The sequence below is a fragment of the Somniosus microcephalus genome, chromosome 26 (genome assembly GCF_052327205.1).
Source record: "Somniosus microcephalus isolate GS21.2 chromosome 26, FLI_Smic_1.0, whole genome shotgun sequence".
NCBI lineage: Eukaryota > Metazoa > Chordata > Chondrichthyes > Squaliformes > Somniosidae > Somniosus > Somniosus microcephalus.
Window position 1 is genome coordinate 10,704,040 of NC_141012.1, and position 26,227 is coordinate 10,730,266.

Consider the following 26,227-nt stretch of genomic DNA (forward strand, 5'->3'; position numbering starts at 1 on the left):
ACGTGATCCCACCACCAAACGCACCTTCCCCTCCCCTTTCAGCATTCCGTAGGGACCGCTCCCTCCGAGACACCCTAGTCCACTCCTCTATCACCCCCCTTCCCCTTCCCCTTCCCCTTCCCCTTCCCCTCGCCTGGCACCTTCCCGTGCAAGCACAGGAGATGCAACACCTGCCCTTATAACTCCCCCCTTCCCACTGTCCAGGGCTCCAAACACCCCCTCCAGGTGAAACAGCGATTTACTTGTACTTCTTGCAATCTAGAATACTGTATTCACTGCTCACGATGTGGTCTCCTCTACATTGGGGAGACCAAACGCAGATTGGGTGACCGCTTTGCGGAACAACTCCGTTCAATCCGTAAGGGTGACCCCAAGCTTCAGGTCGCCTGTCATTTTAATTCACTGCCCCATTCCCACTCAGACCTCACCGTCCGCGGCCTCTTGCATTGTTCCACGGAAACCCAGCGTAAGCTCGAGGAACAGCACCTCATCTTCTGATTAGGCACTTTACAGCCTTCTGGACTCAATATCGAGTTCAACAATTTCAGATCATAACCTCGGCCCCTATTACATTTTTATATATTTTTTATCCACACCTTTGTTTTGTGCCCTTCCCCCTTTTTTCTCTCCCACAAGGCAGCTGTGTCTCATTCTGCCAGCACATTTTACACCTAATCTAGAGCCGTCTTTTGTCTCCACTAGTCCGATCACCATCTCGTCTCGTTTTGAATACCTCTTAATGTCTCTTCACTTCTCTTTTGTTCTTTCATCCCCATTTCCCAGCCCCAAACTGGCCTTTTAATCTGTTTCATTTCCTGTGTTTTCTCTCAGTCCTGACGAAGGGTTTTGACCTGAAACGTTGACTCTTTCTCTCTCCACGGATGTTGCCTGGCCTGCTGAGTTTTTCCAGCATTTTCTGAAGTTATGCTAAACCTGTATCGAACCATGGTTAGACCACACTTGGAGTACAGGAAACTTTGTGCTATCCGGCACCGACGGGACCGAGCTGTTGCCGTCCCATCAAAACTGCCAGACAAACCAGCGCTAATGTTGAAACATACGGAGATTTTGAGCTCCGTATCTGGCAACAAACCCTGTTGCTTAGCAACAGCTTCTAAACAGTCAGCCGTTAATTACTGCAGATGTAGTCCGTGGTCAGGGACAGGACGGTGTGACTACGAGTGAGGAAGGTACAGGGATCCAGGATGTAGTGTTGAAGGAGACGCAGCCCTTGTTCTTGTCCAGCAGGATCGAGGTTCTTACTCCCTGTGAGGGCGGGAGCGGGGACTGCAGGGAGGATGAGCAACCTGGCCACAGCACCGTGGTACAGGGGGCCATTCAAGTGGAGGGAGTAAAAAGAAATGTTGTAGTGGTAGGGGATAGTATCATTAGGGGGATAGATAGGGTTCTCTGCAGTCAAGAGCGGGAGTCCCGAAGGCTGTGTTGCCTGCCTGGTGCCAGGGTTAAGGACATCTCTTCTGGGCTGGAAAGAAACTTGCAGTGGGAGGGGGAGGATCCAGTTGTCGTGGTCATGTTGGTACAAACGACGTAGATAGGACAAGGAAGACGGTTCTGTTAAAGGAGTATGAGCAGCTAGGGTCAAATTAAAAAACAGAACCTCAAGGGTAATAATCTCTGGGTTATTACCTGAGCCACGAGCGAATTTGGCTAGGATAAATAAAATTAAAGAGTTAAATGCGTGGCTGAAAGACTGGTGTGGGAGAAATGGGTTTTGCTTCTTGGGACACTGGCACCAGTACTGGGACAGGAGGGAGCTGTTCTGTTGGACGGACTCCACTTGGCCAGTGCTGGGACTAGAGTCCTGGCGAATCATATAACTAGGGCTGTAGAGAGGGCTTTAAACTAATTAGTGGGGGGGAGGTTTCTAGAGAGCAAATAATAGAAATGACAACAGAGAAGGTCATAGACTTAGGTAGCAGTGGGGGAATTAAAAAACAGAATGTGTCAGGAAGGGACAGAAGGTATGGAGTAAAAAGTAAAGTACTAAAAAGGGAAAAAACAGGAACTAAGTGTTACAAAACATATTTGAAAGTTCTTTATCTGAATGCACGTAGCATTCGTAACAAAATGAATGAGTTAACGGCACAAATAATGACATATGGGTATGATCTTGTGGCCATTACAGAAACATGGCTGCAGGGTGACCATGACTGGGAATTAAACATACCAGGTTATTTAACAATCAGGAAGGACAGGCAGGAAGGGAGAGGAGGTGGGGTGGCTATGTTAATAAAGGAAGGAATCACTATAATACAGAGAAATGATATTGGGTCAAAGGAGCAGGATAGTGAAACAGTTTGGGTGGAGGTAAGGAATAATAAGGGGAAAAAAACACTAGTGGGTGTAGTCTATAGGCCTCCGAACAGTTGCAACTCTGTTGGACGGAGTATTAATCAGGAAATAGTTGAGGCTTGTAATAAGGGAACAGCTATAATTATGGGGGATTTTAATTATCATATTAACTGGACAAATCAAATTGGGCAGAGCAGCCTTGAGGAAGAGTTCATTGAGTGTATTAGGGATGGGTTTCTTGAGCAGTATGTAACTGAACCGACCAGGGGGCAAGCAACCTTAGATCTGGTCCTGTGTAATGAGACGGGATTAATTAAAAATGTCCTAGTAAAGGATCCCCTTGGAATGAGTGACCATAACATGGTTGAATTCCATATTCAATTAGAGGGTGAGAAGGTTGGATCTCAAACAAGCGTGCTGAGCTTGAATAAAGGAGACTATGAAGGTATGAGAGCGGAATTAATTAGAGTGGACTGGGAAAATAGATTAAAGGGTAAGACGGTACATGACCAGTGGTGTACATTTAAGGAGTTATTTTACAACTTCCAAAAAAAATATATTCCACTGAGGAAAAAAGGGTGTAAAAGAAAAGATAGCCATCCGTGGCTAAGTAAAGTAATTAAGGATAGTATCCGACTAAAAACAAGGGCATATAAGGTAGCCAAATTTAGTGGGAGGATGGAAGATTGGGAAGTCTTTAAAAGACAGCAAAAAATAACAAAAAGATTGATTAAGAAAGGGAAGATAGATTATGAAAGTAAATTAGCAAAAAATATAAAAACAGACAGTAAAAGTTTCTATAGTTATATAAAAAGAAAAAGGGTGGCTAAAGTAAATGTTGGTCCCTTAGAGGATGAGACCGGGAAATTAATGGTGGGAAACATGGAGATGGCAAAAACACTGAACAATTATTTTGTATCAGTCTTTACAGTAGAGGACACTAAGAATATCCCAACACTGGACAAACAGGGGGCTCTAGGGGGGGAGGAACTAAATACAATTAAAATCACTAAGGAAGTGGTACTTGGTAAAATAATGGGACTCAAGGCGGATAAATCCCCTGGACCTGATGGCTTGCATCCTAGGGTCGTGAGGGAAGTAGCGGTAGGGATTGTGGATGCATTGGTAATAATTTTCCAAAACTCACTGGGCTCAGCAAAGGTCCCGGCAGATTGGAAAACTGCTAATGTAACACCCTTATTTAAAAAGGGTAGTAGGCAGAAGGCTGGAAACTATAGACCTGTTAGCCTAACATCTGTGGTTGGTAAAATGTTAGAGTCCATTATTAAGGAGACAGTAACGGGACATTTGGATAAACATAATTTAATAGGGCAAACTCAGCATGGTTTCATGAAGGGGAAGTCATGTTTAACAAATTTGTTTGAGTTTTTTGAGGAAGTAACATACAGGGTGGATAAAGGGGAACCAGTGGACGTAGTGTATTTAGACTTCCAAAAGGCATTTGACAAGGTGCCACACAAAAGATTATTGCTCAAGATAAAAAATCACGGGATTGGGGATAATATTCTGGCGTGGGTGGAGGATTGGCTCTCTAACAGAAAGCAGAGAGTTGGGATAAATGGTTCGTTCTCAGATTGGCAACCAGTAACTAGTGGTGTTCCGCAGGGGTCAGTGCTGGGTCCCCAACTCTTTACAATCTATATTAATGATTTGGAGGAGGGGACCGAGTGTAACATATCAAAGTTTGCAGATGATACAAAGATGGGACGGAAAGTAGTGAGTGAGGAGGACATAAAAAACCTGCAAAGGGACGTAGACAGGCTAAGTAAGTGGGCAGAGATTTGGCAGATGGAATACAATACTGGAAAGTGTGAGGTTATGCACTTTGGCAGGAAAAATCATAGAGCAAGTTATTATCTTAATGGCAAGAAACTGGAAAGTACTGTAGTACAAAGGGATCTGGGGGTCCTGGTGCACGAAACTCAAAAAGTTAGTATGCAGGTGCAGCAAGTGATTAAGAAGGCCAATGGAATGTTGGCTTTTATTGCTAGGGGGTTGGAATATAAAAACAGGGAGGTATTGCTGCAGTTGTACAAGGTATTGGTGAGGCCGCACCTGGAATACTGCATACAGTTTTGGTGTCCATACTTAAGAAAAGACATACTTGCTCTCGAGTCAGTACAAAGAAGGTTCACTCGGTTAATCCCGGGGATGAGGGGGTGGTCATATGAGGAGAGGTTGAGTAGATTGGGACTCTACTCATTGGAGTTCAGAAGAATGAGAGGCGATCTTATTGAAACATATAAGATTGTGAAGGGGCTTGATCGGGTGGATGCGGTGAGGATGTTCCCAATGATGGGTGAAACTAGAACTAGGGGGCATAATCTTAAAATAAGGGGCTGCTCATTCAAAACTGAGATGAGGAGAAACTTCTTCACTCAGAGGGTGGTAGGTTTGTGGAATTTGCTGCCCCAGAAAGCTGTGGAAGCTACATCATTAAATAAATTTAAAACAGAAATAGATAGTTTCCTAGAAGTAAAGGGAATTAAGGGTTACGGGGAGCGGGCAGGAAATTGGACATGAGTCTAGGTTCGGAATGGTCATGGCCCTGTGGGTAGTGGAGTGGGCCCAGGGGCCGTGTAGCCTTGTTCTGCTCCTACTGTGTTCTAATTCTGTTAGATTTCAGGAGATGGTTTTATTCCTGTTCCTGGCTGGGGTGGAGATCGCCTTTACAGAAGGTAAGTACTGTAGAAAATATAGGGACAGAGTGATCTCCTGGAAGAATTTCGATCGCCTAGATGGGTCGGAGAGGAATTTCCCAGATTTTTTTCTCCCAAATTGGCCATTGGGTCTTTATCTGGTTTTTCGCCTCTCCCGGGAGATCACATGGGTTCGGGTGGATGCAGAGTGATAGAAGATTTGAGGTTAGGATCAGATCAGCCATGATCTTATTGAATGGTGGAGCAGGCTCGAGGGGCCGATTGGCCTACTCCTGCTCCTATTTCTTATGTTCTTATGTACCTTGCAAGCGTCTCTGTAGCTTAGCAACAGCTTCAGCGAGACCTTGCAGAGCCTGACTGGTGGAAAAAAAACCTAACGAAACGGCTCCTGATTTTTGCTGGTGGCTCGAGCATTCCGGACAGTTAACCTCCGGATAAACCAAAGTTTCCTGTACTGCCTACAGTTCTAGTCGCCATATTATAAAAAGGATATAGAGGCACTGGAGAGGGTGCAGAGAAGATTTTCAAGGTTGATACCAGAAATGCAAGTGTATACATATCAGGAAAGGATGGACAGGCTGGGTCTCTTTTCTCTCGAAAAAAAGAAGGCTGAGGGGTGACCTAATAGAGGTCTTTAAAATGTTGATAGAGTGGATACAGAGAGAGTGTTTCCACTTGTGGAGAAGAGCATAACTAGAGGCCATCAATATAAGAGTCACCAAGAAATCCAATAGGGAATTCAGGAGAAACTTCTTTACCCAGAGAGTGGTGAGAATGTGGAACTCGCTCCCACAGGGAGTGGTTGAAGCGAATAGTATAGATGTATTTAAGGGGAGGCTGGACAAGCACATGAGGGAGAAAGGAATAGAGGGTTATGCTGATCGAGTTAGATGAGGAAAGACGGGAGGAGTCTCGAGTGGAGCATAAATGCCGGCATGGACTGGTTGGGCCGAATGGCCTGATTCTGTGCCCTATATCCTGTGTAAAGGGTGTACATCCAAAATTACCAGGCACCGACTGGCCTGTGCATTCCCAGTATTTTCTGTTCTAATTTAAGATATATGCTAAAAGTTTCTTTTTAAATAACAAAGGAGTTGAAATCCCTTGTTGCCAATGTCTGGGAAGAGCAAAAGTCAGTACGAATGCCATACAGGGTGCCCCAGTCTGTACCCGCAACAGGTTCTTTTTCAAAAAAATTACCAACAGCAGCAATTCGCCTCTCTCAAAAGTGTGTATTCGGGGCAGTTGGGTTGGGAGCGGATTCTAAATTCTTTGACTGCAACATTTCAAAATTTGTGAACCAATTTCATAAGCAAATTGTTCAGAACATTGGAGATGTCTGAACAGATTGTGGGTCTTAATGATATTTCTAACAACAGCACTCGAGATGCAATAAAACTTGCACTGGCTGTTTCATCTGAAATTGCCTATAAAATACATTTCCCAGCGGAGTGGAGTGTAAGTTTGGAACTGATTTATGAATTCATATTGAACCAACATGTACCAACAGCAAAAACACAGACATACTTTGCTGGAGGGAGGGAGGGAGGGGGATTTTAACTTTGGGTGATGGTGTAAGATGGGTGATGTTGGATTGACCGCCCGTCGTGCATCTCTCCTCATTTCCCCCCACTGACTTTGATGGAAAGGAAGGATGGGGCGAGGCACATAATGGACGTCTAATTTGATATTGCCCGTTTTACAATGACTCCCCAGCAGTCAAGATCAAGGGCAGTCTTCAGGTGAAATGGAGTCAGAGGGTGGGGAATTAATTTTTTTACATTTTTAAAATTTGTTTATGGGATGTGGGCGTCGCTGGCAAGGCCGGCATTTATTGCCCATCCCTATTTGCCCTAAAGAAGGTGGTGGTGAGCCGCCGCCTTGAACCGCTGCAGTCCGTGTGGTGAAGGTGCTCCCACAGTGCTGTTAGGGAGGGAGTTCCAGGACTTTGGCCCAGCGACGATGAAGGATCGGCCGATATATTTCCAAGTGAGGATGGCGTGTAACTTGGATTGGGGCGTTCAGATGTAATTCCACTCATGGGGGGAGACCAAAACTAGGGACCATAAATATAAAATAGTCACTAATAAATCCAATAGTAAATTCAGGAGAAACTACCCAGAGTGGTGAGAATGTGGAACTCGCTACCACAAGGAGAATTTGAGGTGAATAGCGTCGATGCTTTTAAGGGGAAGCTAGATAAACACATGAGGGAGAAAGGAATAGAAGGATATGGTGAGCGGGTGAGATGAAGTAGGGTGGGAGGAGGCTCGTGTGGAGCATAAACACCGGCATGTAATTTTTAAAAAGTTGTTACTGGAAACCAACCTTATTCTTTTGTAAATAATTAAACGTGCTCCTTAAAAACTAAAAGTTAAATGTTATTTTAAATTGTCTGTCTTTGTTTATATTTTAGCAGTTTTCCCCGGATGAGGCCCGGTGAAATAACCAGGTCTTGTACTCCAGGAGGATTTCTAATGGCTGGAGACAGTGTCAAGGAAGGGAATGAAGTGCGACTGGATGACCAGGCGGGAGATGCTGCGGTTCACTTGCAGAAAGAGCTGAATGAATGCTCCAGTTGTTTACCGGAACTGAACGGCTTATTTGCTATTGCCGATACCCCTGACACTTTTGCTGGCGATATGAAGGACGGTGACACAGACATGCCACAAGGTGGAGTTCAGATCCTGGGTGACGGCACTGTCAGTTCAGGCGATACTGCCACAAGTACAGAGATGTGTCTGGGCAATCCTGAAAGACCTGGAGACATCAAAGGTGGTGAGACAACCTTGTCACATGGTGGTCATCAGAGCGCAGTTGAAGATGTCATCAGTCCAGGTGCCAAACCTGTTGGTCCAGAGACACATTTCTACAAGGAATCCTCATCTCATTCCATTGACAGTCAAGAGTGCCGATATTCAGCAGGTACAGTAGATCATTACGTCCAATTTCAGAAGTAATGGGGTCGATTTTCATTAAGCTGTTGGGAAGGAGGCGGGACTACAACTTTCGGGTTTTAGTCCCGCCTACATCGGCGTCCGGCCAATCCACGCGATATTCCCTTGATTGACCTTGTTGAGCCCGCCCAGCGGGCTCAGCAGGCCAATTAAGGGCCACCCGGCAACAGGTGACGTCACAGACCCTGCCTCGGGTCGGCGGGTCCCAGTGCAGGGCGGGTACCCGCCTCCTGTGAAACTTACATGGAGGTGGGTTTTGGGCGGGATGGTGTCGGGACCCCCGAATTCGGGATTTCCCCCCCCCCCCCCCCCACGCCTGAAACCCCGCCTGACGGCTCCAGGAAAATCGACCCCAATCTTTTAGTCCATCTTTTCCATTGGGTCTGTTCCTAGCGGGGGATAAGAAGGTGCAGCATAACTAGCTGCTTCATGGCATACAGAAACTTTTTTCAACAGGGTTGTGGGGTTGCAGGATTTGCACGTTTGTCCAAAATCTAACTGTATGAAACCTTTCAGCTACATGAGGTATTGGTCCGTATTTCATTGATATCGTTTGGTGAGCCTTGGTATATCTTATAAAACAAAAACAGAAAATACTGGAACCATACAGCAAGTCAGTCAGCCTCTGCAGCGAGAACAGATAATAGAAGATTAATTAATTGTAAGGCTATTTATCTACAGTTCTGCTTGCTTTTGTTTTTATGCATTTTTGTTTCCTGTTGTCACTTGGGTTTTAAGGAACCTTCCTGGCTACTGTCTAGGTGCTGCCATGCTTTTTTTTTTGCTACGGGTGTTATGTCTTCTAGCGCTCGTAGTGCTTTGTAAAGATGCCTCTGGACTCGGTAGTTTGTAATTATAAACTACTGTTTTATTTGAGTTGTAATGGCTGCCTGCCGCATGGTGCGGGGTGATATTTCCAAGTGCCCTGTGCGGCGCCTGCGCACTACTTTCCCAGCATCGTAGTGCTGCTACACTTGATTTGAGTGTTAGTACACTTATACAATGTAGTCCCAACATAACTATGTAACAACGGGTATTACAGCGGGTTTCCCCATGGGAATTCCCCCAGTATCTCTGCTTTCTGGAAGAAAAAGAACAGGGCTAATAGAATGATGCCATATATATGGGCTGCACCAGAGCCAGTCTACACCCGACCTTTAAACCAGAAACTACAGGCAGAGGTGCACATACCTGCATTTGTTTCAGGGACAGTATCTGCAGAAGCTGTGGTTTACAAGGAGCTGCTTTCTTTGTCCTCGCATTAGAAACTTCAAATCATATCTCCTTTTAATCATTTTTTTCTGATGGCAATAGATTATAAACATAAATAACTGGAGTCCATTTAATTTTTGTGCTTCACATTGATGTGTTCAGGTGCTTGATAAATTTGTCTATTCAGAACCATTTTATTTGGCCTGAGCACCTATACATCAGCCTCCATGTACAATAGGTCATTGTGAACAGGTTTTTGTACAAAATACACTGAGCGGTGGACGGATTTGTGTGCCCGGTATCCATGTTACTTTAAATGCTAAATTAATTGATGCAGTTTTTAAAAATACTGGGAAATCAGAAATAAAAGCAGAAAATGTTAGAAACGTCCACTTCTGAACAGAGAGAAAAAGTAGGTTGGCGTAAAGGCCTTGCCAGAAATGTTAACCTGTCCCTTCTCCCTGCAAATGTTGACGGACTTGTTTTGTTAGTCATGCAGTGTTCCACACCAATCCAAAATGTGCTCAGGTTGTCCGAGCTTGTTAATCAGGACATCACGATGGAATTGCTGTAATTAATTAGAAAATCCTGATTACCCAAAGCGCACCAAAGCTGATCTAGATATCGTGGCGAGTCAGCGATGCTGAAAGGCACTCCCTAGATCCACCCTCCATAAACCTGAGGTCATCCAAACCGCTGCTGTCCGTGCCCTAACTCGCACCAAGTCCCGTTCGCCCATCACCCCTGTGCTCGCTGACCTACATTGGCTCCCGGTTAAGTAACGCCTCGATTTCAAAATTTTCATCCTTGTTTTCAAATCCCTCCATGACCTCGCCCCTCCCTATCTCTGTAATCTCCTCCAGCCCCACAAGCACCCCCCCCCCCCCCCAAGATATCTGCGCTCCTCAAATTCTGGCCTCTTGAGCATCCCTGATTATAATCGGTCCACCATTGGCGGCCATGCCTTCAGCTGCCTGGGCCCCAAGCCCTGGAATTCTCTCCCTAAACCTCTCCGCCTCTCCACCTCTCTTTCCCCCTTTTAAGACGTTCCTTAAAACCTCCCTCTTTGACCAAGCTTTTGGTCATCTGCCCTAATATCTCAGTACATGGTCCATATTTTGTTTGATAATCGCTCCTGTGAAGCACCTTGGGACGTTTTACTACGTTAAAGGCGCTATATAGATGCAAGTTGTTGTTGTTAACAGGCGTCGGTTTTATTTTGAAAGTTGTAAGGCAGACCTGGTACCAGCAGCAGGTTAAATTGCAAATCATCAGGAACTATCATTTAAACAGTTCGTTCTAAAATGTGCCAGTGCTTTAGCAAATCACAGAAAATGCCCCAAGAACGCAGCAGGTCAATCGGTACGTGAACGAGAAAACCAATTTAACATTTTGACTGAAGCCCTTCAGGACCCACGTTTGCAAAAGGTTATCGCACCAATAGCCAACCTGCCGTTCTGGTTCGGATGCTGGCTGACCTATCGATTTTATTTTTACTTTCCAGCATTTTTTTTGTGTTCTCGTTCTCTCTCTCTCATCTTTAGTAAACCACGCCGTCTGTTTTTATTTTTGTGGGTCTTTGTTCGGTGCGGTTCCGCAGCTGTAACTGAACTGTCCGTCGGCACCCGTGCAGACTGCAAATTGGCCAGCAGAGGGAAGAGTTTCAAATAAAACCGCTTCCCCCGAATCGAGCAGGAGCTGCTCCTCCAGCCCAGCTTTAAAGCGAGAATAGAGGACGGACACACACACACAGCACACTTGAGACTTTACTCAATGAGTCTCTCTCACTTCCTGCATTGAGCCAAACACACCCATGCCAGCTGAAACTGACTTGGACTGGCTGCTTCAGGGAGGAAATGACATCAACAATATTATTGCCATGGGTAACAGCCTCTCTGAATTGTTGAAGCCTTTTTATTGGCCTGAAACCGAAGGACAAGCCTCACCAGAAACTCTGGAGCTGCACCAATGAGCTCTATTGTTGCTGCTTGGTGTTCTGTGATTCTTTGCCTGTGCAGCATTGAGATCCCTGGAGAGCAGTGGCACTGGTATGTTTTAAAAGAGTGCAGTTCTCAGAATTTTTATCTCTGCATATATTTTGTGATTTAAAGAGATCTTATTCTGGTGGCTTACATAGTTTGATTGGGTGGGGGGGGAGGGGTGGTGGCAGGGAACCACAGCTTTTAGTGCAACAAAGAATAAAGCTGTGTTTAAGTGAAGTTAAATGACAGGTTTGGCGTTGAAACTTTCATACTTTTTCTTTACATGCCGTAGCCAGTAGCAGTTGTGGCTCTGTTCAATGATGTAAGAAACGAGTGTCAATTAGATTCAGAAACCAGCCTTTTGTTTTGTTCGCAGTGTGTGTTTCTCTGCTATCTGCCACCACAACCCAAGCACACATCTGGTGCATAGATTTTGTTCGTAGAATCATAGAAATTTACGGCACAGAGGAGGCCATTCGGCCCATTGTGTCTGTGCCGGCCGAAAAAGAGCTCTCCAGCCTAATCCCACTTTCCAGCTCTTGGTCCGTAGCCCTGTGGGCTACGGCACTTCAGGTGCATATCCAAGTACTTTTTAAATGTGATGAGGGTTTCTGCCTCTACCACCCTTTCAGGCAGTGAGTTCCAGACCTATGCCCCCAGTTACTGACCTCTATGCTAGGGGAGGGTAGCGGTTTAAGTAAGATGGTTTTTTAGAGCATAAGAAATAGGAGCAGGAGTCGGCCATTCGGCCCTTCGAGCCTGCTCTGCCATTCAGTAAGATCATGGCTGATCTTCTACCTCATCTCCACTTTCCTGCACTATCCCCATATCCCTCGATTCCCTTAATATCCAAAAATCTACCGATCTCTGTCTTGAATATACTCAACGACAGCCTCCACAGCCCTCTGGGGTAGAGAATTCCAAAGATTCACCACCCTCTGTGAAGAAATTTCTCCTCATCTCAGTCCTAAATGGCCGACCCCTTATTCTGGGACTATGACCCCTGGCTCTAGACTCCCCAGCCAGGGGAAACATCTTCTCTGCATCTACCCTGTCATGCCCTGTAAGAATTTTGTATGTCTCAATGAGATCGCCTCTCATTCTTCTAAACTCGAGAGAATATAGGCCTAGTCTCCTCATAGGACAGTCCTGCCATCCCAGGAATCAGTCTGGTGAACCTTCGTTGCACTCTCTCTATGACAAGTAGATCCTTCCTTAGGTAAGGAGACCAAAACTGTACACAATACTCCAGGTGTGGTCTCACCAGGGCCCTATATAATTGCAGTAAGACGTCTTTACTCTTATACCTAAACCCTCTTGTAATAAAGACCAACATACCATTTGGTTTCCTAATTGCTTGCTGTACCTGCTTGTTAACTTTCAGTGATTCGTGTACAAGGACACCCAGGTCTATAGGAACGCCAACATTTCCCAATCTCTCACCATTTAAAAAATACTCTGCTTTTCTATTTTTCCTACCAAAGTGGATAACTTCACATTTCTCCACATTATATTCCATTTGCCATGATCTTAGCTTGTCTATATCCCCCTGAAGCCTCCTTGCATCCTCCTCACAACTTACATTCCCACCCAGCTTTGTATCATCAGCAAACTTGAATATATTACATTTGGTCTCCTCATCCAAATCATTGATGTAGATTGTGAATAGCTGAGGCCCAAGCACTGATCCTTGCGGAACCCCACTAGTTACAGCCTGCCAACCCAAAAATGACCCGTTTATTCCTACTCTCTGTTTTCTGTCCATTAACCAATCCTCAATCCATGCTAGTATATTACCCCCAATCCCATGAGCCCTAATTTTGTTTAATAACCTCTTGTGTGGCACCTTATCGAATGCCTTCTGAAAATCCAAATACATCACATCCACCGGTTCCCCCTTATCTATTCTGCTGGTTACAACCTCAAAAAAACTCTTAACAGATTTGTCAAACATGATTTCCCTTTCATAAATCCGTGTTGACTCTGCCCAATCCTATTATTATTTTCTAAGTGCCCTGTTACCACGTCCTTATTAATAGACTCTGGCATTTTCCCTACTACTGATGTGAAGCTAACTGGTCTGTAGTTCCCCGTTTTCTCTCTCTCTCCTTTCTTAAACAGTGGGGTTACATTTGCTACCTTCCAATCCGCGGGAACCGTTCTAGAAGCTATGGAATTTTGGAAAATGACAAGCAACACATCCACTATCTCTAAAGCCACCTCTTTCAAAACCCTAGGATGTAGGCCATCAGGTCCAGAGGATTCATCGGCTTTCAGTCCCATTAATTTCTCCAGTGCTATTTTTTTTTACTAATACTAATTTTTTTCAGTTCCCAATTCTCGCTAGACCCTTGGTTCTCCACTGTTTCCAGGAAGTTTTTTGTGTCTTCTTCCGTGAAGACAGACCCAAAGTATTTATTTAGTTTCTCTGCCGTGTCCTTATTCCATGTTATAATTTCTCCTGTCGCAGCCTGTAAGGGGCCCACATTTACTTTCGCTAATCTTTTCCTTTTTACATAGGACTGAGATGAACAGAAATGTCTTCACTCGGAGGGTTGTGGATCTTTCTGAATTCTCTACCCCAGAGGGCTGTGAATGCTCAAGTCATTGAGTAAATTCTAAACGGAGATCGATAGAATTTTGGACTCTAAGGGAATCAAGGGATATGGGGATCGGGCGGGAAAGTGGAGTTGATCTTATTGAGCCATGATCTTATTGAATGGCGGAGCAGGCTCGAGGGGCCGTATGGCCGACTCCTGCTCCTAATTCTTGTGTTCTTATGTGTGGTGGTATCACCAGTTTTAATGTCACGACAAAATTGCAAAAAAGTTTGGTGCAGCTTGTTTATTTATCAAACCATATTTAAGAACACAGTGAGGTTTGAGTTATTAATGGGGCCAATTAGTTTGAGGTTGAGTTAGCTACATATTGGTGTACGAGAGCAGTGATGTTCCAAATCATGACGGGTTTTGAGGGAGTAAATCAGGAGAAACTGCTTCCAGTGGCAGGAGGGTCAGTTACCAGAGGACACAGATTGAAGGTAATTGGCAAAAGAACGAGAGGTGATGGGAGGAAACTTTTTTTTTATAGCACGGTGAGTTATTATGATCTGGAATGCACTACCTGAAAAGACGGTGGAAGTCGATTTCAATAGTAACTTTCAAAAGGGAATTGGATGAAAACTTGGAAGGGATTTTTTTTTTTTTTTTGCAAGGCTATGGGGAAAGAGCCGGGGAGTGAGACTAACTGGAGAGCTCTACCAAAGAGCCGGCACAGGCACGATGGGCCGAATGGCTTCCTTCTCTGCCGTATCAATCTATGATTCTAGAGCAGGAACTAGTCTCTTGCCTGCTGAGTTCCAGATCTCAAGCCACATGGTCTGTGGGGTGATGGTAAGTGGAGAAGTGGCATTTTTGTTCTTTCCACTGCAAAGTAAGGAAGAGGGAGAAAAATCAACGGATAAATCAGTTAGTTTTCAACGGATCACAGACACCTTCGCCAGTGACTGGGAGCTTGTTATTTGCTCTCTGGATGATTTGTATGTAAGGTATCGAGATGGGGAGGAACCTTTTTTTCTTAAAAGGAGGTTGATGGTACAAGGACTAGAGGACACAGATTTAAGGTTTTGGGCAAGAGATACGGGGGGATGCGAGGAAAAACTTTCACGCAGCGAGTGGTAAGGACCTGGAACTCGCTGCCGATGGAAGTGGTGGAAGCGGAGACACTCAATGTTTTGAAGGGGAGACTGGATAGGCACTTGAGGGAAATAAACTTGCAGGGCTACGGGGGTAGAGCGGGGGAATGGGACTGACTGGATTGCTCTACAGAGAGCCGGCACGGACTCGATGGGCCGAATGGCCTCCTTCAGTGCCGTTATGACTCTGACTCTATATGAGGGTGAATTTAAATTTGTGGAATTTCTGTGCAGCCTAAATTTTAAAACCAAATCTCATTCTGTTGTCAACATATAGAGCCTATGAAAACCATGGATTTGGAGGAAAAACCCGAGTCAACATCTACTAACCTGTGCTCCGAAACCGCGGATCAAAACCATGATGACATTCCCACTAACGTGTCTCCAGAGGCTACTAGGCAAGTTGCAACCTCAGAGTGTGATGAAGCACTTGCAAACCTTACGGCAAGGTACAGTCAAGGATTTTTCATACATGCCGACGTGATATACAGTCAGTGTTTCTCACATTTGTACTTTTCCATTTTCTAATGGTGCTCACTGTCATATATTCGTCTTAAACTGGAAGACACTGTCGGAGCGCCAAGCAAATGGCTGCTGAAAGCAATCGCTTCAGCTGGTCAGCCGCAGGTTTGGTATTGCCCCCATATCGGGAGGTTTGACTGCGGAAGTAACCCACCAATGGGCTTTGATTAAATAGCACTCAAATGTTGAACTACGCAAAAACAAGTTGTGTTTATGTAGCGCCTTTAACATAGTAAAACGTCCCAAGGTGCTTCACGGCAGCGATTATCAAACAGAATTTGACACCGAGCCACACAGAGATATTAGGACAGGTGACTAAAAGCTTGGTCAAAGAGGTAGGTTTTAATAAGCGTCTTAAAGGAGGAGAGAGAGGCGGAGAGGTTTCAGGAGGGAATTCCAGAGCTTAGAGCCTAGGCGGCTGAAGGCACGAACCCCAATGATTGCGCATCGCCGATTTTCATCGCTCAGAGATCTCGGAGGGTTGTGGGGCTGGAGGAGGTTGCAGAGATAGGGACTTGAAGTTCTGAAAGGAACAGCTTGCTTGTTGCTGTACAGTGCAGCCCGGGGATTACCTGTATGTTCCCCCACACTTATCACTGTGGTATATGACATGCGTACCTCCTACAGAATGTACATGTACCAGTTTCACTTGCACTTTGTTGGAGATGTATGTTCTGTAACTTTCATGCTGTGTTCTTTCAGCATTTTTCATGCTGTCAAAAAACCAACAAGTGCTGGCAGAAACTAGGTAGAAAAATGAGTGGCGACACCTTTTCACCTGTGGGACATGTGGAATTCAGCTCAGGCTAGCGGTAAGGTCTCTTGTTGGCACTGACTACATGAATGTATTTGGACATTTTAAAATTCTCGTCCTTGTTTTCAAATCCCTCCATGACCTCACCCCCTCCCTATCTCTGTAACCTCCTCCAGCTTTACAACCCACCAAGATCTCTGCGCTCCTCTAATTCTGGCCTCTTGAGGCAGGCCTGATTTTAATCGCTCCACCATTGGCGGCCGTGCCTTCAGCTGCCAAGCTCTGGAATTCCCTTCCTAAACCTCTCCACCTTACCAGCTCTCTTTCCTCTTTTAAGATGCTGCTTAAAACCCATGTCCATCTACCCTAATATCTCCTTATATGGATCAGTGTCCAGTTTTAAGAACATAAGAAATAGTAGCAGGTGTAGGCCATACGGCCCCTCGGGCCTGCTCCGCCATTCAATAGGATCATGGCTGATCTGAATCTAGACTCACGTCCACTTCCCTGCCCTCTCCCCGTAACCCCCAATTCCCTTGTCTGCTAGGAAAATGTCTCTCTCCATTTTAAATTTATTTAATGTTGCAGCTTCCACAGCTCTCTGGGGTAGCAAATTCCATAGATTTACCACCCTCCTGAGTAAAGATGTTTCTCCTCATCTCAGTTTTGAAAGGGCAGCCCCTTATTCTAAGATTATGCCCCCTAGTTCTAGTCTCACCCATCAGTGGAAACATCCTCACCGCATCCACCCGATCAACCCCCCTCACAATCTTATATGTTTCGATAAGATCGCCTCTCATTCTTCTGAACTCCAATGAGTAGAGTCCCAACCTACTCAACCTTTCCTCATATGTCAACCCCCTCATCTCTGGAATCAACCGAGTGAACAGTCTCGAGAGCAAGTATATCTTTTCTTAAATATGGAAACCAAAACTGCACGCAGTATTCCAGGTGTGGCCTCACCAATACCCTGTATAACTGCAGCAAGACTTCCCTGTTTTTATACTCCATCCCCCTTGCAATAAAAGCCAAGATTCCATTGGCCTTCCTGATCACCTGCTGACTAACTTTTTGTGTTTCATGCACCAGGACCCCCAGATCCCTTTGTACTGTAGCACTTTGCAGTTTCTCTCCATTTAGATAATAACTTGCTCTTTGATTTTTTCTGCCAAAGTGCATAACCTCACACTTTCCAACATTATATTGCATCTGCCAAATCTCTGCCCACTCACTTAGCCTGTGAAGCACCGTGGGACATTTTTACTACATTAAAGGCACCATATAAATGCAGGTTGTTGTTAAGTCTGATTTTTGGTTTCTGATAAACATGGTCCTCAAAACCCAACTGTCTGTAATTTGGCACAAATTAAGATTTAAATTGTCAGTCTTTGAGCCGTGAGGATCACTGATGTGGGAAAGGTAAATTCACATGAGCGTAGTGGATCTGCGCCCTTCATAGCATGGCTGGGGGGGGTGCGGAATCTATGCTTCCCAGGTAGAGTTATGGCAGATTTGCTTTGCATCAGAGGCCGGAGTTTACCAGACTGCCGGATGCTGACTGTGGGTAACAGAAGTGAAAAATTATTCTGACCAGAACTCCCAAGTGACACAGCAGTGAATCATAAAAACATGCTCTCTTTCACAACCATGTGGACATTGAAATAAAATCAGGAAATGCTGGAAATACTCAGCAGGTCAGGCAGCATCTGTGGAGAGAGAAACAGAGTTAATGTTTCAGGTCGATGACCCTTTCGTCTGAACTGGAAAAAGTTTGAGATGTAATGGGTTTTAAGCAAGTGTAGGGGCCGGGAGAGGGGGGAGGGGAGGAAAGAACAAAAGGGAAGGTCTGTGATAGGGTGGAGGGCAGGAGAGATTAAATGACAAAAGGGATGAGGGTGCAAGGCGAAAGGAGATGGTAATGGGAGAAGTAATGAAGCATTGAGACCAATGTCCCCCGTAAGCCACACTGCCTCCCGCGTGGCCCGCCTCCCCCAGTGCGCGGCCCATTCAAATCTTTGCACATGCGTGCTACTCACAATGCAGAAGCTGGTGAGCGACCTGCGCCGACCTTGCTGATGACGGCGCAGCTTAGTGGGAACTGCGATTTGAGGCTGTTAATTCGAATCAGATTAATAACTGGTTCATAGTGAGCGGCTCAGCGTAAACAGTGTGGGCCAGATTTTCAGTGTGCCGTGAGGTGGGCTTTTGGGCGTGCGGGGGGGGCAAAAATCCCAAATTCGGGGGTCCCGACACCATCCCGCCCAAAGCCCCCCTCCACATAAGTTTCAGAGGAGGCGGGTACCCGCCCCGCACTGGGACCCGCCGACCCGAGGCGGGAAGGGATTAGTGCCAATTAATTGCCTGTTTTTAGCCTAATCCCTATTTTTGAGGGGTGTCGTGTGGGTTTCCCGACGGCTGCAAACCACGCCAGGTTAGAGCAGGCGGGCTGTCTGGTTGAAGGACTTGGAGGGGTCGCGATGTCGGTGTTCAGGTGAGTGATGGGTGCATGAGTGCAAAGGTAAGTGTGTTTGGTGTGTCTGAAGTGTGTAAAGAAGTTTAAATTACCTGTACTTACCTTAACAGCCTTTCTTCCTCTAGGCGTCGGGAGTCCATCACTCAGCCGGCACTGAAAGCTGAATGGCTGCGATCTGTCAAAAGTGTCAGCCTTCAGCTTTCAGTGCCGGTGAGCGTTCTAACTGAGTCTGCGTAGAAGGACTCAGGTTAGAAGTCAGACTGTCAGTGTTTGACAGCTTCAAACAGCTGTGAAACACTGATATTTCATCTGTCAAGAACTCTTGACAGATGAAATTTCAGTCTGTGACGTCACCTGTTGCCGGGTGGCCCTTAATTGGCCTGCTGAGCCCGCTGGGCGGGCTCAACAAGATCAATCAAGGGAAAATCGCGCGGATTGGCCGGACGTCGATGGAGGCGGGACTACAACCCCGAAAGTTGTAGTGCCGCCTCCTTCCCGACTGCTGGAGGAAAATCCAGCCCTGTGAATTTAATAGTGAATTTATGAAAATGCTCTGGTGGTTTATACATGCAGACTCTGCACAGAGCTTGTGTGCTTTTTCCCTTCCAGTTGGAGGGGAGTGAAGAGCACAGCGAGAGGCTCCAGAGTGGGAGATCGAGACTCTGGCCAGGAAAAGTGGGAGCAAGCCGACTACCCGTTTGCCCTTTTTTTGTGGGGGGGGGGGGCTCGTGAGTGCATTTTTAGGCAAGGGGGGAGGAGGAAGGAAAATCAGTGGATTAGTAGAACTCCCTCTTGAGTTGTCTCTGTTTTGTGAATTTAGATGAGCACGGTATAGTAATAGATTCTCGTGCTGCACTATATCGCCTTTGCTGAGTTCAAATGTAGCACGAGACCAGTCGAAGGTTTGTTCAGTTTAAATAAAGAGGTCGCTATTTTTTTTGTTAAGTTTTATGACCTCACTGAAAGCGAGCAATTCCATCTCCTGGTCAGAACTGCAAAAAGGGCAGTGTCGATCTGCTGTGTTTAAATTATTTTAATGGCAGGTCATTGGAGAGTAGTTCTCATTTCCTTTTGGACTGTAAATGAATTGGAAATTCAATTTCGATTAGTCTAAAACCAAATTGATGCTGATGGTTTGAATGACATTTATCAAATTATAATGTATGTGTAATCTTGTAACGCTTGCATTGATTTTTTTCTCTAGCGATTCTGATCTGTCTCCATCTGATCAGCAGGCCCCCGCTGCCACTCCACAGTACTCTGGATCGCTCGCACAGGACTTGGACAATATCTATGAGTCTGACCCAGAAACCAGAGGGGAGGAGGAACTGGCTGATTGTATCCCAGATCGACTGGATCCCCATAACGCAACTGGACTAGTACACCGAGACCAGCAGCCTGTACCCTTTATTGATTATCGAGAATCCTTGCACCCAAATGTGTCAAACCACCCAGAGCAGAGTTGGCTGACGGATACGCCAGAGGGCCAGTTCCCAAAACCGACTCTTGAATCATTAAGCTACACCGAGCTGGCAGCCAATTACTGGCAAAATGGAGAGAAGTGGAGCACTGGTGACGCAGTGCCACCTGGTGAAGAGGTGATGGTAAAAACGCTGTGTAAAGAGGAAGCGGATGAGGATCTGGATACAGTGAAGGAATTACCAGCGGTGAGGTCATTAGCAGATTCTGCAGTGCAGGTAAGGCTAAGCTAGAATATATATATATATACAGGTGATAGACATGTTGTATATTATCATTGAGTCAGAAGGTTGTGGGTTCAAATCCCACTCCAGGGACTTGAGCACAAAGTCTAGGCTGACGCTCCCAGTGCAGTACTAAGGGAGCGCTGCACTGTCGGAGGTGCCGTCTTTCAGATAAGACGTTAAACCGAGGCCCCGTCTGCTCTCTCGGGTGGACGTAAAAGATCCCATGGCACTATTTTGAAGAAGAGCAGGGGAGTTCTCCCAGATGTCCTGGCCAATATTTATCCCTCAACCAACATTTATTAAAACAGATTATCTGGTCGTTATCTCATTGCTGTTTGTGGGAGCTTGCTGTGCGCAAATTGGCTGCCGCGTTTCCTAAATTACAACAGTGACTACAATCCAAAAGTCCTTTGTTGTCTATAAAGCCCTTTGGGACATCCTGAGGTTGTGAAAGGTGCTATATTAATGCAAATATATCTTGCTATTGAATGTTGTCACAAATAGGAATCCATTGAATCTCCTCCAATAGCTCATTTGATAGTCTAGTGTTAAACTGAGCACTTTTTTTTCATTCACTGGATGTGGACGTCGCTGGCAAAGCCAGCATTTATTGCCCATCCTAAATTGCCCTTGAGAAGGTGGTGGTGAGCCACCTTCTTGAACCGCTGCAGTCCGTGTGGTGAAGGTACCCCCCCCACAGTGCTGTTAGGGAGGGAGTTACGCCGGTGGTGGAGGGAGTGAATGTTTAGGGTGGTTGATGTTTAAGGTGGCGGACTAGAGGGCACAGGTTTGATTTTCAGTCAGTGCTGAATTAACTGCCTTCATCTGGGGTTCTACAATTCGCCTAAGCACCCTGGACTCCGTAAACCAAGAGTGTTGAGGCCATGTGTGTCCTTACCACCACCCCTTGTCTGATCAGCTGAATCTGCAGAGCTGAGGATTGGATAATCTGAATGGTCCAGGTACAGACTAGAAAAAAAATCGAAGCTCAATTATCCCTTTTCGTTTGGATCAGTTCTGTGTAGAACGGACCGACTAGATCAAATATTTAAACTGTAGTGGAACTTGAGAACTCTGCAGGATTGCAAACCATTCTGGTGTACAATCATGGAATTGTACAGCATAGAAAGAGATCGATCAGCCCATCACCACTGTGCCAGCTCTCTGAAAGAGCTGTCCTATTCCCCTTGTCCTTTTCCCAAACATCACCGTTTCTGGTGGGGGCAGCCCCTTGTTCTAACGAGCCTCTGTGCAAAAAAATGGAATAAATTCTCCTAAACTCGCCCTTTGTTCTTCTGCTTCTGATCTTCAATTTATGCCCTCTAGTTAACCACCATCACTAAAGCAGATTATCTGGTCATTTTCTCATTGCTGTAGACGGGACCTGGCTGGCCGCAAATTGGCTGCCGCATTTCCTATCGTGGAAATCGCATTTCCCATGTGCCTTCTTAAGCCCCTTCATAATTTTGAACACCTCCATCAGATCACCACATAATCTTCTCCATTCTAATGAATGCAGGCACCACAATGTGAAAATATATGGCCGCACAAACATTTGGAAAAATGCAGTATAGATTCTGAGGTTCCTAAGTGTATTTACAATATATATTAATGATCTAGATGAGGGAACTACATGTAATATTTCCAAGTTTGCAGACGACACAAAGCTGGGTGGGCGTGTGTGCTGTGAGGAGGATGCCAAGAAACTCCAGTATGATTTGGACAGGTTGGGTGATTGGGCATCTGCCATGCATCTGCCCTAATAATGTGGATAAATGCGAGGTTATCCACTTTGGTGGCAAAAACAGGAAGACAGATTATTACCTGAACGGCAATAGATTGGGAGAAGGGGAAGTGCAACGAGACCTGGGAGTCCTTGTGCACCAGTCGCTGAAGGTAAGCATGCAGGTGCAGCAGGCGGTTAAGAAGGCAAATGGTATGTTGGCCTTGGTAGCGAGAGGGTTCGAGTACAGGAGCAAGGATGTCTTGCTGCAGTTGTACAGGGCCTTGGTGAGACCACACCTTGAGTATTGTGTGCAGTTTTGGTCGCCTTATCCGAGGAAGGATGTTCTTGCCATGGAGGGAGTGCAGCGAAGATTCACCAGACTGATACCTGGATGGCAGGAATGACGTATGCGGAGAGATTGGGTCGATTGGGCTTATACTCGCTGGAGTTTAGAAGAATGAGGGGATCTCATTGAAACTTTTAAAATTCTAACAGGACTAGACAGACTAGATGCAGGAAGGCTGTTCCCGATGGCGGGGGAGTCCAGAACCAGGGGTCACAGTCTAAGGATAAGGGGTAAGCCATTTAGGACAGAAATGAGGAGGAATTTCTTCACCCAGAGAGTGGTGAACCTGTGGAATTCTCTACCACAGAAGGCAGTTGAGGCCAATTCATTAAATATATTCAAGAAGGAGTTAGATATATTTCTTAAGGCTAAAGGGATCAAGGGATATGGGGAGAAAGCAGGGACAGGGTACTGAATTTGGATGATCAGCCATGATCTCATTAAATGGCAGAGCAGGCTCAAGGGGCCGAATGGCCTCCTCCTGCTCCTATCTTCTATGTTTCTATATTATTGTTTGTGATGCTCAATGGTTTGTACCAAATGCAGTTCATGATATCATTGAGCTTTTTTGATTTTTCACGTGACCTTTTGATTTCTCTTCGTAATAAATATGCAAGACATTTACCATAATATTCCACAAGCTCCATGACTGATTTATGAATCTGCTCCGAAGTGGAGCCTAAGCAATGTCTTTTCTATTACAGACAGACTGTGCTACTGTTGATGCAGAGGTCAGCACAGACCAGGATGTTGAACAGTACATGGTAAGTAATTACTGCTGACTCGTGTAGCTGTGGACTGCACTGCTGGGTATCGGAGTTCAATCATTCCCATTCCTGGGCTCTCCAGACACTGGTTTAATGTTGCCACAGTCACTACTCAATTCATGGGCGGGCAAGCCAAAATCCAGGCATTAGATGGGCAGGTGACTTGCTGAGGCAGATGTTTTTGTTGCCGCTCAGATCCCGCACTTTTTCATGCCTTCAAGACTTGGAGAGGGGGGGGAATTCAGTTGTTTGCGCCTCCCGTTAGCGCCTTAAGAGGGCGGCAATTGGGGCGCAAAGCAACTAGCGCCCGGGCACGGCGATGTTTGCGCCGCTCGCAAAATTAACTAAACATTTTGCGGCGGCGCTAAACACTACCGCCACGATCTCCTGCACTGGCAGATCGTGATGTCAGTCGAGCGCGCAACGCCCCGGTAGCGCCCCGGACCGGATATTGAGTGGCGCCCCCTGCCTTACCGCCTGCCTCTAGCAAGGACAGGTTGAGGGGAGCGTTATGCTGTCAGAAAGGGACTGGGGGAGCGCTATTTAAAGGTGACCGCTTCCTGCCTTTTTTTGTTGGTGACATTTTTGCACCATGCATTCTGAGAGAGAGAGAGACTTCTGGAGAGATTCAACGCTGTGTGAAGGAGTTTTGGGTACTGAGCAGCACTTTGCAGGTTTATTTTCATTTGCCCTTCCTTGCTTCGCTAGCGCTCTGAGGTAGCGCCTCGCTCCTCGGCCTTTGCGCCTTAAGACAGGTGTGAAGCGCCTGATTTAGCGCTCCAATCACCTCTAGGGGCGATAAAAGCCAAGTTTGCCATCGGAGGCGTTAATTAGCGCCAGGCGCTAAACTTTGCGCACGGCCGATAATGGCGCCCCAAACGGGGCGATACTGAATTTATCCCCCTTGGTCTTTTTAATCCAGAAAATTGGTAAATGTAGAATTTGCATTTGTCAGGAAATGGATTCCCGTGCCAAATCATTTAAAAACATGTTAAGCAGTCATCCTTGATACTGTCTTTGGGTTCCCCATTTAGGGTTGATGCACTATCTACAGACCAGTCTGGCTGTTTCTAGCAGTTTTTGGCATCTTAAGCAGTGTTATCCAAACCACTGTTGCATGCACACTGATTGGCTCTTTGAAGGAAGGATTTGTTCTGCACGCATTGAGTAGTTTACATTTTTTAAAATCTTGCATTGTGGGACTGCTTCAGAATGAAGTGACAGCTGAACGGGAGGTTCTGAAGGACAGATACCAGGAGGTGTTGGATCGGCAGACACAGATGGAGAACCAGCTCCAGGTGAAAGTCCGGCGTCTTCAACAGCGGCAGGAGGAAGAGGCGAATATTTACCAGGTAAAGTGCAAGAAGAAAGAAAGAAAGACTTGCGTTAATTGAGGTGTATAAAATGATGAGGGGCTGAGGTAGAGTGAATAGGAAGGATCTATTTCCCTTAGCAGAGAGGTCAATAACCAGGGGGAATAGATTTAAAGTAATTGGTAGAAGGATTAGAGAGGAGTTGAGTTTTTTTTCGCCCAGAGGGTGGTGGGAGTCTGGAACTCACTGCCTGAAAGGGTGGTAGAGGCAGAAACCCTCATCACATTTAAAAAGTACTTGGATATGCACTTGAAGTGCCGGAACCTACAGGGCTACGGACCAAGAGCTGGAAAGTGGGATTAGGCTGGAGAGCTTGTTTACAACCGGCACAGACACGATGGGCTGAATGGCCTCCTTCTGTGCTGTAAATCTTTGTGATTCTGTATAGCGCCTTTCACAACTCAGGACATCCCAAAATGCTTTGCAGCCAATGAAGTACTTTTTTTGAAGTGTAATCACTCTTCTAACACAGGAAACACGGCAGCCAATTTGCACACAGCAAGCTCCCACAAACAGTAGTGTGATAATGGCCAGATAATCCTGGTTTTCTTTAGTGATGTTGGTTGAGGGATAAATAGTGGCCCCAGGACAATAGGGGGAAGGAGTGTATCTCCTGTTGCGTTGTGTTGCTCTCCAGGGATCAGAAGGTTGTGAGTTCAAGTCCCATACTCGATCTTGAGCATGTACAGGAAACTTTGTGTTATCCGGAGGCGAACCGTCTGGCAAGCTCGAGCCACCAGCAAAAATCAGGAGCCGTTTTTTATTCTTTTTGTTTCTTTTCTTCGCTTTTTTTTGAACAGTCAAGCTCTGCAACGTCTGTAGCTAAGCAACAGCTTCAGCTAGAGATGCTACTGAGACGCTTGCCGACTGTTTAGTGGCTGTTGCTAAGCAACAGGGTTTGTTGATTCATACGGAGATGAAATTCTCCGTATGTTTCAACATTACCTCTGGAGTGTACGGCAGTTTTGAGGAAACGGCAGCAGCTCGGTGCCGGATAGCAGAAAGTTTCCTGTAATATAAACAAAAGGTCTTCGACCTGAAACGTTGACTCCGTTTCTCTCTCCACGGATGCTGCCTGGCCTCCTGTGTTTTTCCAGCGTTTTCTGTTGTTATTTTTAATTAATATAGACACTGATTTGACTTCCGTGTTTGTATACATACTAATAGTCACTGCACTCTTAAAACATTCCATTGCATGAAGTACTTTGAGATGTTTTGATGCATTGACGTGCTATATAATTACTGTTTTTAGCATCATTATTTTTGCATTTGACTGAAGTCAGTGGGAAAATTCTCTGGCTGGAGTCATACCAAACACAAACGCCTCTTCGACAACCCCTCCCAAACCCGTGACCTCTACCAGCTAGAAGGATATGGGCAAAAGGTGCATGGGAACACCACCACCTCCAAGTTCCCATCCAAGTCTCACACACCATCCTGACTGGCATATATTGGCCGTTCCTTCATCGTGGCTGGATCAAAATCCTGAACTCACTCCCCTAACAGCACTGTGGGAGCACCTTCACCACACGGACTGCAGCGGCTCAAGAAGGCGGCTCACCACCACCTTCTTGAGGGCAATTAGTGATGGGCAATAAATGCTAGTGGCGCCCATATCCCGAGAATGAATTTTAAAAAATTTGCATAACTTTTTGTAAAAATGGAGCTTAGTGGGTTTTCAAAACTCTCTAGTGTCTGTAAACTAATAAGCAACTCTTGAG

The 26,227-nt window shown here is 45.8% G+C and overlaps 1 protein-coding gene across 4 annotated transcripts in view; it reads left to right on the forward strand.

Moving 5' to 3' along the window:
• The window catches only part of LOC147100284 (RING finger protein 214-like), a 58,896-nt gene that overhangs the window by 1,993 nt on the left and 30,676 nt on the right, over positions 1–26,227 (forward strand). The window contains exons 2-6 of one of the 4 annotated variants that reach the window (XM_085967818.1): positions 7,411–7,919; positions 15,117–15,288; positions 19,793–20,285; positions 23,071–23,130; positions 24,345–24,485. In XM_085967818.1, coding sequence (XP_085823944.1) covers positions 7,424–7,919; positions 15,117–15,288; positions 19,793–20,285; positions 23,071–23,130; positions 24,345–24,485 — 1,362 coding nt within the window. In that variant the 5' untranslated portion in view covers positions 7,411–7,423. Of the gene's footprint in view, positions 1–7,410; positions 7,920–11,107; positions 11,212–15,116; positions 15,289–19,792; positions 20,286–23,070; positions 23,131–24,344; positions 24,486–26,227 lie in introns of those variants that run through there. The other 3 variants (XM_085967820.1, XM_085967819.1, XM_085967823.1) reach the window with 3 other exon arrangements.